This window comes from Heterocephalus glaber, unplaced genomic scaffold (genome assembly GCF_053883595.1).
Source record: "Heterocephalus glaber isolate CG9 unplaced genomic scaffold, H.glaber_assembly_v1.0 deba00000122, whole genome shotgun sequence".
Taxonomy (NCBI): domain Eukaryota; kingdom Metazoa; phylum Chordata; class Mammalia; order Rodentia; family Bathyergidae; genus Heterocephalus; species Heterocephalus glaber.
The window spans coordinates 1,015,528-1,028,385 of record NW_028258138.1 but is presented as its reverse complement, the minus strand read 5'-3'; the positions used below and the strand labels follow the sequence as shown (position 1 = coordinate 1,028,385).

General features: G+C 61.1%; 1 protein-coding gene across 1 annotated transcript in view; it reads left to right on the top strand.

Annotated features, from left to right (window-relative positions):
* Positions 1–79: 79 nt before the first annotated feature.
* The window catches only part of Col18a1 (collagen type XVIII alpha 1 chain), a 37,660-nt gene continuing 24,881 nt past the window's right edge, over positions 80–12,858 (top strand). The window contains 3 exon segments of the mRNA XM_021256406.2: positions 80–1,286; positions 1,289–1,513; positions 12,302–12,846. Coding sequence (XP_021112065.2) covers positions 206–1,286; positions 1,289–1,513; positions 12,302–12,846 — 1,851 coding nt within the window. The 5' untranslated portion in view covers positions 80–205.

Sequence of the window (12,858 nt, the reverse complement as noted above, 5' to 3'; positions counted from 1 at the left end):
GCCCCTGCCCTGGTGTGGAGGAGGAGCTGCTGAGTCTGAAGGTGGGGTGGTCCCCTCGCTTCCTGGGCCGGGCTGCTTCCCTTCTGCAGCAGTGGCCGGAGGAGTGGCCAGGCTGCCAAGTGAGTGCGGGCGCGGGAGGGCGGAGCGCCCGGCCCCTCCTCCCTGGTGGCAGAGGCCGCCCTGCCCTTCCGCGAGCACAGCCCCGATGGCTCCCGACCCCAGCAGAGGCCTCCGCCTACTGCTGCTGGTCGCCTGCTGCCTGGCGCCCGCCCAGGCCACCCTGCTCCCCCTGGACTGGCTGTGGTCTTCGAAGATCAGCGGCTCCACAGCCAGCCCGGTCTCCCAGCCCCAGGGCCGCCCGTCCCCGGAGCCCACAGCGGCCCCCTCCACGCATGTGGCCCCCCAGCATGGCCCCCTGGAGCCAAGGACCGTCCCTGCCAGCACCCGGCCGGCCTCAGAGGGACAGGCGGCCACCTGGAGCGAGGCCCCCGCCGCCCAGGCTGCCTCCACCGCGAGCCTGGACCCCAAGGAGGAGAACGTCGGGGGCGTGGGCGCCAGGATCCTGAACGTGGCCCAGGGCATTCGGAGCTTCGTCCAGCTGTGGGACGATGCTGCCCCAACCGGGACCTCCGCTGTCGTGGGGACGCCTGGCCCCGCGCCCCCCGTGGACCCGAGCGCCCTCGCTGGCCCCTCTGGCGACCCCCAGGACAGCAGCGCTGCTTCGTGGCCTAGTCCTGGAGCCCCAAGCCTTCTGGGCCCTCGGACAGCCAAGGCCGGTGCCCTGGCTGTGCCCGCCTGGCCACCTCTGTCCCCAGCACCGCTGAGGGGACCCCCCGTGCCACCTGCGTCCCCAGGTAGAGCTTCTCTGTCTCCCTTGCCAGGCGGGGCCCCTCCCTGGGGCAGCCCGCGGCCCCCGGACCTGGACACGGAGGCTGGTGCTCAGCAGCGCGGACGCCCTGACTCCCGCCGGGTGCTTTCTCTGGTGATGGCTGCTCCCTCTGCCCTGCCCGCCGGCCCCTCCGCCTGGCGCTTTCTGGTGGCTGCGGAACCTTCCCCTGGGGACGGCAGTGCTTGGCTCTCTCCCAGGGCTTCTCCCAAGGGGCCTGGGCTCACTACGCGCTCGGCCCTGCCGGGGGTCAGCCCCCCAACGCCCGGCGGCCGCTGCCTGCCCCTGACGCCCACCCTGCCCATCTGCGGCCACCTGGGCATCGGGCGCTCCTGGCTGCCCAACCACCTGCGCCACGGGAACAGCGAGGAGGTGCAGGCGGCCGCGCAGGCGTGGGGGGGCTCCTGTGGACGCACGGCCACCCCTTCCTCGCCTGGCTCTTCTGCCTGCTGCTGGCGCCCCCCTGTGGCCCAGGCCCGCTGCCCCCCCTGCCGCCCTGCCGCCAGTTTTGTGAGGCTGTGGAGGACGCGTGCTGGAGCCGCCTGGACGGGGCCCGGCTGCCTGTGGCCTGTGCCTCGCTGCGTGCCCAGGAGGACGGGCTCTGTGTGTTCATTGGGCCGGCAGCAGGTAACGCCGCCCGGCCCTCCCCCCGGTGCCCGGCCAGGTGAGCTGGCTCGCTGTGACCGGTGCAGCCCGGCCTTGCTGGTGGGCACGGGCCCCCTGCAGGGAGGGCGCTGGGGCTGGGGAGACATGGCCGCAGGCCACAGCGGCAGGCACCTGGGATGTCACCAAGAGGGGACAGGGCCACAGGCTCTGCTAGTGCCAGGTGATTGGGGCACCCGTGTGCCCTGTGCCCCCTGCGCTTTGTCGTGATTCAGTCCTTGCCGTGGCTCTGGGACAACCCACCATCCCCTCAGTCACGGCTGGGAAACTGAGGCACAGAGCCGCAGCATTGCCGTGTTCACGTTCCTTACGCTTTACCATTTCAGCTGGGTTGGGCCCCTCGGCCTCTTCTGGTCGCATTCTAGCTCCTCCTCCTTGGCCACTGTGTGCCTGGCAGCCTTGGCCGATGAAGTGGCCTTGACCCGGGTCGGGGTGGCCCCGGCCTGGCGGATGTGACCTGGGTGGCTGCGTGTGTGTGTGTGTGTGTGTGTGTGTGTGCGCGCGTGTGCGTGTGTCTGAGCACGCAGCCCTGCTCCCGGCACCTACACACCCGCTGCCTCTGAGCAGCCAGGCCCGCCCAGGCCTCCACGCAGGGCTGACCTTACCACAGCTGGGGGAGCCCCTCGCTCTGGCCCCCTGTGGGGAGGCTGTGCTGTGGGAGGCCCATGCAGCTCCTTCCTGAGGAGCCAGGCAGGGAGGTGGGGTTGGGGCCCTGCCCCCTGCACCCCAGGCTCAAGCTCGGGAAGCCAAGTCTCCCAAGCGTGAGGCTCAGTCACGTGGGGCTCAGGCTGGGCTGGCTCTGGGCGATCCTAGGCCCAGGCAGGGGAGCGTGGGCGAGGAGCCTCTCCCACTGCAGCCCGCTGGCCAGTGGCGCCTGAAAGGGACTTTTCAGAGAACATCTGGACAATTGGCCGTGTCCCCAGCAGGGCCCAGGGGGCTGTTCTAATGTGCCACATCCCCCAGGCCAGAGGGTGTCATGCATCCTCAGGCCAGGACCTCCCAGGTGCAGCTGGCAGGGGGAGGGGCCCCCGTCCTCGGCCCCTCCCTGGGTCCTCCATAGGATGGTCCCACTCCTGCAGGGCACTGTCACCCAGCTTGAGGCAGGCAGGATAGAGGCCCCAGGGGGACCAGAAGGGACCTGGTGCCTGGTCCCTCGGAGATGGCACTGGACCCTGGTCCTCCTGCGGCAACCCCAGCCGTGTGGTCAGAGAGGAGCTGGGTGGGGGAGGAGCTCCTGCAGAGGGACCCACAGCTCTCGGCCCCTGCACGCCTGCTCAGGGACTCTGGTCCCTTCCCTGTGAGTGCCCTCCGCTCTCAGGCTGGCCTGTCCCCTGGTCCCACACTCCACTGTGCATGAATAGTGCATGCATACCTGGGCCCACGCACTTAGTTCTGCACACCACGGTGCACACCTGGGCCTGCAGGGGTGCTGCACCCAGGCCTCACCTCTGCTCGCTCACTCCAGGCCCTACTGCCCCTTCCGCAGCTGCTGCAGTGACCCATGCCTGCTGCTGCCTCCACAAGTGGATCCTGGGTGCCGGGCCTTGCTCAGCCCCTCTGGGCCTTGGGAATGACCTGGCAGGGGCAGGAGGCGCCCTGAGGGCCACCACAGGGCAGTGTCATTGTCTTGTGCAGGTGCGGCCCATTGCTGCCTAGTTAACTCGAGGTTTCTGCTCAGCTGATTCGAGGAGACAGGGATTTCTCCATGGAGAAATACCTAGGTGCTCATCTCATGCTCGGCAACCTGCAAATACTTTTCCTACAAGCTGACTGAGCTTCCCACAGGCTCCGTCTGCCCAGACGCAGCAGCTGTGACGGCAGGGCCAGCCCTGCGGGGATCGGGCCTGGTGTGGGCTGGGCGCAGGCATCCTGAGGTGTACGAAGCGAGGTTTCACACGCGCATGTCCTGAAATGCTCACCACAGTCGAGGTGAGCGACAGCCCTGTCCGTGGCAGGGCTGGTGCACTGCAGCTCTGTTGCCAGTCCCCTGGCGGGGCGCTCGGTCCCCGGAGCTCTTTGATTGGTGTCTCCTCACTGGGGCTGTGTGGGATTTGTCTTTCTTGGTTCACCGGCACCATGCTCTCCAGGTCATCCCTGTCGTCGAGCTGACGAGCTTCCCTTCCTGCTCTCTGTAGAGTGGTGCTGGTGTCTGTAGCAGGCTTTCTCTGCCCGTTACCCGTCGTGTGCACGTGGGTGGATTCTACCTCCTGGCTTTGCGACAAGTGCTGCAGTGAGCATCAGGGTGCTGGCACCCCTTCCACGGCCAGGCTCAGTTCCTGTGGGTGTGTGTCCCGGAGGGGGCCCTGGGTCACGGGGTCCGTTCTGGCGTTCAGTGACCCTGCCTGCTGCTTCCCTAATGGGAGACCTGGTTACATCGCCCCACCAGTGCAGGCCCCTTTCCTCCTTGTCACCAGCTGCCATCGCTTGCCGTTTTGATCCAGCCGCTAGCAGAGGCGAGAGGCGAGGTAGCTTCGTCTGCGCTCTCTGATGGTCAGTGAGATGAGCCTCTCACGTAGCCGTGGGAAATCTGCATCTTCCAGAAATGTCTACCACACCCTGGCCCATTGTTAAGTTGGGTTACTTGGCATTTTGGACGCTGGCCCCGTGTGCCCCGTGTCAGTGGGGTTTGCAGAATGCCCCCTGCCCAGGCCAGGTGTCCCTCCTGCTCCCCAGGGTGCATGCCGGATGCAAGGTCTCCCCAGGGCCCTGTCAGCACTGGGGTTGCCCTGACCTCCGGGCTCACTGCGGCCCCTGGGGGCTGGAGTCCTGTCTTTTGGGGCAGGCCATGCTGCTGAGGCAGTGTGTGCGGACTGGGGCCTCAGCAGACGCAGGAAGCAAGCTCCGTCCGGTCCTCCGTCTCCCCGAGGAGGAGCAAGGCGGTGTCTGCCACGCTCCCCGCTGTGTGGCTGGTGGGGGCTCCACTCAGAGCCCAGTGAGCAGCTCCCTGGGCCTGCCCTGCCTTTGGTGAGGGACCCGTCCATCCTGCCATGGAGAAGTGGCTGTTACCAAACCTTTGTACGGTGGTAAAAGTGCCATCTTACCTATGGCTAGGTGTGCAGCTTCATCTTCCCACTGATGCTCCGCCCCCTGCAGGCCGACTCCCCTTCCTCTCTGGCCTGGTCCGTGCGCTCTGCTTGTCATCTCTGACTGCAGCTCTGGGCCTGCTGCGAGTAGAGCCGTGCAGTGTCGATCCTGTCTTGGGGTCTCCCATGCCACTGTGCCTGCATGTTCCTCCATGTTGTGGTCGTATCCGAACGTCCCCTGTGGAAGGCAGGCTGGGGATGGTCCCTCCCGCACACGCTGGACCCTGTCTGCTCCTCCGTCCAGGGACACCTGCGATGCTGTCATGTCCAGGTGTCATGAATGAGGCCACTGTGAGCCCGGGGTATGAATGTCTCTGAGACCCTGCGTGCGGTGACCGAGTCCACGCCAGGGCTGCACTGCGTGTCACGGGTGATGGGAGCTTTAGCTCTTTGGTGAGCCCCCACCCCGTCCTGTTCCCACGGTGGTGGTGGCCCCTCCTTGGGTCCCCACAGCAGTGCAGGCGGTGCTGGCTTCCCCGCACCCTCACCAACACTTTCTGTTGCTTTTCGGCCTAAAGACCATCGTGTTGGGCCCTGCACAGGCGTGACGCAGCATGTGGCGTCCGATTCCCACGTCCCGCTGATCAGGGTGCTGATGCCGTCCTGCGCCCCTGGCCGCTGTCTTCGCCCCCTGGGGATGTCTGTGCCAGGCCCCTGCCAGGCTGCTTTGCTGTCGTCGCTGAACCTGAGGGGTTCTCCTGTGCTCTGGACACTAACCCTTCGGAGATTTACAATCTGAAAATACTTTCCCCCGTTCTGTGGGCTGTCTTTATTGTTTCTGATACAGAGTTTAAATTCTTTTCCACACAGCCTAGTTTGGGTGTTTTTCTTCATTGCCTGTGCATATGGTGTCATCCAAGAAGTCATCGCCAGACCAAACGTCCTGGCGCTTCTGGGCTTTGTGTTCTTTCGATGGTGTTGTAGCCAGGCCTTTCGTGTAAGTCTTTCTCCCTAAAGGAGAGCCAGGATGATCGGTGAGGTCCCCGCCTCGCCCGGCGTGCCCAGCACCGTCTGAATGAGGCTGGCCTGTCCCCTGGGGGTCATGGCACCTCGTCGGAAGACAGCAGACAAAGCCTTTCCTGGTCTCGAGGCCACTGCTCCCTCCTCTCTGGCTCTGCCCTTCGCTGCTGCAACAGGGCAGAAACTTCCGAGTGTGGAGACAGCAGCCGGACAGGTCCAAGCACGACAGCGCGGAAAGGAAATTACAAGCAGATGAGCCTTGAGGCGGCTTTCCTGCCGGGAGAGCGGTGTCCCCCAAGGGAGCGTCGGGAATCCCTGGCCGGGCTCAGGCTGGGCACCCGCTGGCTCCGGGCGACCACCAGCTCCCGGCCAGCGAGAGCCCACCGGGCACGAGCCACAGCCCCACACCCCAGTGCGCGTCCCCACTGTGCCGATTGGAGCCCCGCCCAAGACGGCACAGCAGCAGGGGACGAGGGCACAGCGGGGTGGCAGGATCCCCAGAGGAAGGCAGAGAGGCCCACGGGGTGCCGGGCCCTCCGTCCTCCTGGATGTCGGCGCTGGGTGACAGGATGGGTGTGGCCAGGCGGAGGCCTGCTCGCACTGAGCAGGGTAGCCTGGGGGTCTGTGCTGTGGGTTACAGTCTCCACAGTCTGCAGAGCACATGTGGAGACTGTAGCAGCTGGGTGCCAGCTTTTGGGGAGAGGAGTCACCCAGGTGTGTGGAGTATGTGCAGTGTGTGCACGGTGTGTACACGGGTGTGTGCATGAGAATGCATGTGTGCGGATGGTGCATATGTGGTGGGTGCCTGTGTGTGCATGAGTGTGTGTGTACATGAGTATGCACGTATGTGCATGGCATATGCATGAGTGTGCATGTGTGTACATGTGCAGTACACGGGACCCTGCCAAGATTAGAGACTGAGGCACGTGGGAAAGTCATCTGGTCACAGATCTGAGGCTCCTCCTGGCCTTGGTTCTGTCCTAGCAGCTCCAGGGTGACTGCGGCAGCTTTGTGGAGGTTTGAGGTCAGGAATCAAGTCCTCCGCTTTGCTCCGTTCCTGGGTGGTTCCAGCTGCTTCGGCCCCTGTGGTTTCAGGATGGGGTTTCTGGTTTTGCAGGAATCGTCCCTGGGATATTGATGGGGGGGGTGTAGGGCCATAGGTCACCTTAGCGATGTTGACATCCCCTGTGTCCCTCCAGATTCACGCTAAAGCCTAATCCCACTAGGAGGTGTGGCCTCAGGGGTCACAATGTCCAAGAGCCCCGACTCCAAGACAGGGTTAACGCCTTACAAAGTTCTCGAGGTTGGGGGGGCAGCCACTTCACTCTCCTGTCCCTTCTGCTACACGAGGACGGGGTGTTGGTTCCCCCAGAGGCGGTGGCCAGGAAGGGGCTGGCCTCCAGAGCTGGGAGAAGTAACTTCTGTTCTTTCTAAGTCACCACCTGTGACTACAGCAGCACAAACGGACCAAGACCTCTTGACCACCTGACTGCAGGGTGTTTCTGTTTTTTGTCTCCCTCAACTTCTCTCGGCAACATTCTGTAACTTTTGTGGCTCACATCTTTTGGGTCCTGAGCACCTTCCTCTTTTTACCATTGTTACACTTGGGATCTGTTTGTGGCTTCTTCCACATTGCCTATTGCTCTGTAGAGGAGAGCGGAGATTTCGGTGTGCTCCCTTTGTGTCCTGCTGCTTTGCCGAGCTCCTTATTCCTAATAGATTATGGTTCTGCAGGGCTTCCTACAGGCAGCATCTTATCTGCAGAGATAATTTTTCCCCTTCTTCCCAGACTGCAACCTTTTGTGTCTCTTCCTTGCCTTGTTTTAGTCTGGGTTGAAAGGCAATGGGAGAAGCAGACTTGCTTGCCGGCCCGTGCCTGGGGGATGCACTCAGCTGGTCATGCTGTGTGTGCTGTCGACACGGGTCTTCTTTTGTGGCCGGCATGGTGCCCAGGTGGCTCACTGCCTCCTCGATTATTGAGCGTTTTATCACGGAAAGGTGTTGGATTTTGTCCAGCACCTTTCCTGCCTCCATGGAATGCCTGTGTGGTTTGCTCCTCACACTGTGGGTGTGGCGTTGGCCCAGTGGTGCTTTCCTGCGTGCGTCCTGCCCCAGGAGTAGCCCTCTCGCTCATGGCGTGTGACCTCCTGGTGTGCCCTGGATTCCATCTGCTGCTGTTTTGTTGAGCATTTTTGCTTCCGTCTTCGTGAGGTGTGGTGGCCTGCAGGTTTCTCTTCTTGCAGTGTCTTTGTCTGACTGTGTCTGGCAGTGCCGACCTCCCTGAACAAGGAAGTTTCCATCCTTTGTGCAGATGCCCGAGAGGGCTTGCTGGGAGCCCCTTACGTGTGGTGGTACCTCCCTAAAGCCATCAGGTCCAGGGGTTTTCTTCATAAGCAGATTTCTTCTTTCTCATCCAGTCTTGTGCCTGGTATAGATCCACCCAGGGTTTCTTTTTCCTCCTGCTTTAGTCTTGGTGAGAATCTGTCCATCCATCAACATTAGCCAATTTGTTGCCCTTTGTAATTTCTGTAGAATCGATAATGTCCCAACTTTGATCTTAGTAACCGGAGTCTTCTCTCTTTTATTCTTGGTCCAGTTAGCTAAATAAAGGTTTGTCAATTTTGTTGATCTTTCCAAAGAACCGACTTTTGGTTCCATTGATTTTTCTCTGTTGTTTTTCTGTTCTCTATATCGTTGACCTCCTCATCTTTATGATCTCTTTCATTCTGCTACCTTCGGGTGTATTTTTTCTCTTCTTTCCAGTTCCTTAAGATGTGAAGTTGTGTTGTTGATTTGAGATCTTTGTGTTTTTTAACAAAGAGTGGCTATAAAATCCCCCTCTGCCATGTTTTCTTGTGTCCCATATGGTTTGATGTACTGTTTTCATTTTCATTAGTCTCTAAGTGTTTTTCTTATTTCTCTTTTGATTTCTTCTTGATCCCTTGGTTGTTTGCGAGTGTTATTTAATTTTCACAAAATTTTGAATTTTCCAGTTTCACCTCTTCATTTATTTGTATTTCTACCTGGCTCTCCCTGTGGTTAGAGACTTATTGTACATGCTGTCTTTTGAAGTCTGCTAAGGTTTGTTTGTGGCCCAGGTGGCATCTGTCACCTGCGGCAGGTGTGTGCCGTGCTCCTGGCTGGGCGTCCTGTGCGGGTCTGGGTCTGGCGGGTCTGTTGTGTCGTGCAGGCCCCTGGGTCCATCCTTGCCTCCTGTCTGGCTGTTCCGTCCATTACTGAGAGGGGCGTGCAGTCTCCGCCCCATTGCTGCAGTCCTTCTGCTTCTCTTCTACTTCTGAGAGCTTTGCTTCGTATGTCTGAGGGGCTGTGACTAGGTACAGATATGTACAATGGTTGCATCTTCTTCCTGTAGTGGACTTGATAATACATGATTCCCTCCTTCAGCCCTTGTAGCCCATTTTGACTTAAAGGCCGTTTGCTACCAGCACAGCTGCCCTTGGTCTGTTTTCTGTTTTCAGGGAGCGTCCTTTCCAGTCCCTTCACTCTCAGCCTATTTGCATCTTTGGATCTAAACTGAGTTCTTGTACAGAACCCGTCCTTGGATTATAGATTGTAAAGTCTATTCTGCCAGTCTCTCTGTCTTTTAGGTTGAAGAGTTTCATCCATTTGCATTTAAAGTAATTACGGCAGTGAAGGACATCTCTGATTTTGCCAGCTGCACTCCGTATTCCTATAGCTTTCGGGCCCTTATTCCCTGCCTTGCTGCCTTCTTTTCAGTTGCTTTTTGTAACGGAGCGTCCACGTTCCTTTGCCTTTGCCTTTTGTGCACACCCTGTCATCATCTTCTCTGTGACTGCCGTGGGGATTCATTTATCCTCCTGCATCCCAGCCCTCAAATTTGAGTCGTCACCAGCTCCATGACACGACACAGGAGCTGTATCCCCAGGCCTTTGGCGGTGGATGTCCCGTAATTAGATCTTTGCAGTGTGTGCCCCAGGCAGAAATTAATAGTTTCTCGATATACATTTAAATTATGTACAAAACAGAACAAGGGGTTACAAACCAAAGTTACCGCAAGGCAGGCGAGCTTCAGACTGATAATTAGGTTCTCGAGGGTATTCGTCTCTTAAGTTATGCAGAAGCAGAACACGGGCCCACGAGCCACTGTGGCGTGGATCCAGCTCAGCGGGCCTGTGATTTACCTGTGCGGGGCTGGCTGTGCCCTGTGAGCCGTTCCCGCCGGATGCCCTTGCCCACCCTCCGGCGTTCTTGTGGGGGACCTGGTGCCGCCTTTTCTTTGCCCGGGAATGTCAGTTTCTCTCTCCCTTTTGAAGGTTAGTTGGGGCAGACACATCTATCATTCTCCCCTTTGTTGTTTAGACACTGGCCCACCAGTCCCCAAGGCCTGACGTCCCAGGACAGCTGTGCAGTGCCCGGAGTCCGCCTTGAGGCTCAGCCTGTCCTCAGGAGCTTTCCCTTCCAGGTGGTCAGAAGTACCCCTGGGAGGTGTGGGCACTCATGAGGATGTCAGTGCGCGGTCCACGTCCTGTCCTGTCCATCTGCTTTGTGCCCTGTAAATGCTACTGCCGTGTACCAAGGCAGCCATGTTCTGCAAACCCTGCCCTGTTCAGGGGTCCCCCGTTCCGGGCTGTCTTTGCGGGGCTTCGGCGGAGCATCAGTGATCCCGCGTGTGTCTGGGGCCCGAGGCCCAGCGCGCAGCGTGGTGCCTGGTGTCAGGGACCAGCAGATGTGAAACGTGTCACCCTTTGCCCCGTGACTGCTTCACTGTGGACCCGGTTTTATCTGCACAGCTGTCGCAATGCTTACTTTGTCCGTTTGCCTGATGTTTTCCATTTTCAATGTTGTTTTTGACATTTTCCTGACAACACAGCTTGCTGTGCTGTGTTTTGTGTCTCTGCGCTTTGCTCTCTGACCAGCGTGGTTTCCTCTTGTCTTCTGCAGGAGAGCGCCCCACCCCATGATCATGGGCGCTTCCGCCCTCTCCCCCTCTCTCGATTTGCTTTTAGTTGCTTCTGTCTGTGTCCGCAGATTCCGGGTTGGCTGTGACTTCTAGCTCCGTGAGGGCCTGTGTGTGTCCTGTCTCCTAACCTAGGGGTGCCAAGAGCCCGGGCAGTTTCACAGAGGCACCCGAGACGCTGGTCCACCCTGCGTGGCTCAGCTGCTCGCTGGGAGGAGGGTGCGGCGTGCCCGGGCCCGTGGGCCACTTGGTCTGCGTGTTCGCCAGGCAGCTTTGTGAACTGGGCCCTGGTCCCGGCTGTCACACAGCAGATGTTCTCGTGGCCCCCCTGTCAGGTCCCCATCCTGACCCGCTCCGGGGACTCAGGGGCTACCCTCTCTTCCCGCCGGGCCCCCATGTGGAGGGAGCCTGGCTCCTGTCCAAGGCAGCTGGGCCAGTGCTGGTGGGAGGTGAGGACCTCGGCTGACAGGGACCTGTAATGCGGAGCCATCCGGTGACCTTAGGGCCCTGGCATGCGGAGGCTGCTAGCTCGGGAACTGTCAGAATTTTGTGGCAAGGAAATGGGAGAATTTTGGGAAGATCCAGCTGTGTGTCCTGGGATCCCAGCCCAGGAGGTGGCAGCTGCTGTGTCCCCGTGCGTGTTAATTGGATCACACTGCCCCGGGAAAGGGGGTGGTGGCTTCACCACTAGCACGCGGCCTGGCAGATCCTGGCTCCCTGACTCTGGAACTTGCTGCATGGACTGGCACCTCTGGCCAAAGGGGCTGTTATCACGCTTCCGCCGTGGTGACGTTGGCGTCTGTCCCAGGGTCCAGGCCAGGCCCCTTGCTGCCCTCAGCCTCGTGCCCTTGGCCACGGTCTGCCCACTGCCCGGCGTCCCCTCCCGTGTGACTGTCAAATGTGCTGTGGGCAGACTGGGCCAGGACTCGTGGAGGGAGCTCAGGCCGGGTCCCCTGGCCCAGGCTGTGGCCATCCTGCCTGGCCGGGGTGTCCAGGGCCCCCGAGGGATGGTCTCCTGGAGTGGCACTGCTTGTCCTGTGTCCAGTCGTGGCTGTGCCCCTGGGTGTGGGTGGGCTCTGCCCTTGCAGGCCGGGAGGCATCATGGCCGGCAGCCTGTGTCCTCCTTCAGTGGCCTCAGTCCACAGGGAAGGATGGGATCTGAGGGTGGGGACGCTGGGCTTGGCAGGTGTGAGGGTATGCAGGGAGCGCCAGGGCCTCAGGGTGACTTGGGGTGACTCGGAGGACTGCAGCCGCCAAGCTGCTGGTGTGAGCCTTTGCACGGGGCGCCCCCAGTGTTGGGGCCCTGGCATGGAGAGCTCTGCACCCCAGTGCAGAGCAGCGAGAGGGTAGAACAGCTGCCAGCTCTGGGAGCCGATGTCGCCTGGGGTGAGATGCCCACAGGAGGAGGCCCTGACGCAGCAGCTCGTGTGCCTCCCCTTGTCCCCTCCTGGCCACCCCGGTGTGGACAAAGCACAGGGTGCAGGGCTTGGGGTCCCGGGCTTGGGGTCCCCTCTTCCTGAAGGGCAGATGCAGTCCTTCCCAGGGGGTGCTGCTCCCCGCGTGTCCCTGCTGTGTCCGCTTCGAGCCCTGAGGGAGGGCGTGCCGGTGGCTGTTGTGTCCCTTCAGTGTCCTTCGGCTGGATGAGCAGGGCTGACTCTGGTGGGCACTGGTGGCAGAGCCCAGAGGACCAGCCGAGCAGGGGTGTGGACACACCCTCCCTTACTCGGTTTCCCCGGTTCAGCCTCCTCACCCGCTGCCTTCTCTTTGCAGAGAGTGCCCACCAGGAGGTGGGGCTGCTTCAGCTCCTCGGGGAGCCCCTGCCCCAGCAGGTCAGGGCCATCGATGACCCTGAGGTCGGGCCGGCCTATGTCTTCGGACTGGATGCCAACAGCGGGCAGGTGGCCCAGTACCACTTGCCCAGCCCCTTCTTCCCTGATTTCTCGCTGCTGTTCCACGTGCGGCCAGACACGGAGGATGCAGGCATGCTGTTTGCCATCACAGACGCTGCACAGGCGGCCGTGGTGCTGGGTGTGAAGCTGTCAGGAGTGCAGGACCAGCACCAGAACATCTCGCTGCTCTACTCAGAGCCGGGCACGAGCCAGACCCACACGGCTGCCAGCTTCCGCCTGCCTGCCTTCGTGGGCCAGTGGACCCGCTTTGCACTCAGCGTGGATGCTGGCTCCGTGGCGCTGTACGTGGACTGTGAGGAGTTCCAGAGGCTGCCATTCGCGCAGTCCCTGGGGCGCCTGGAGCTGGAGCCTGGTGCCGGCCTCTTCGTGGGCCAGGCCGGAGGAGCAGACCCCGACAAGTTTCAGGTAGCCCTGCTG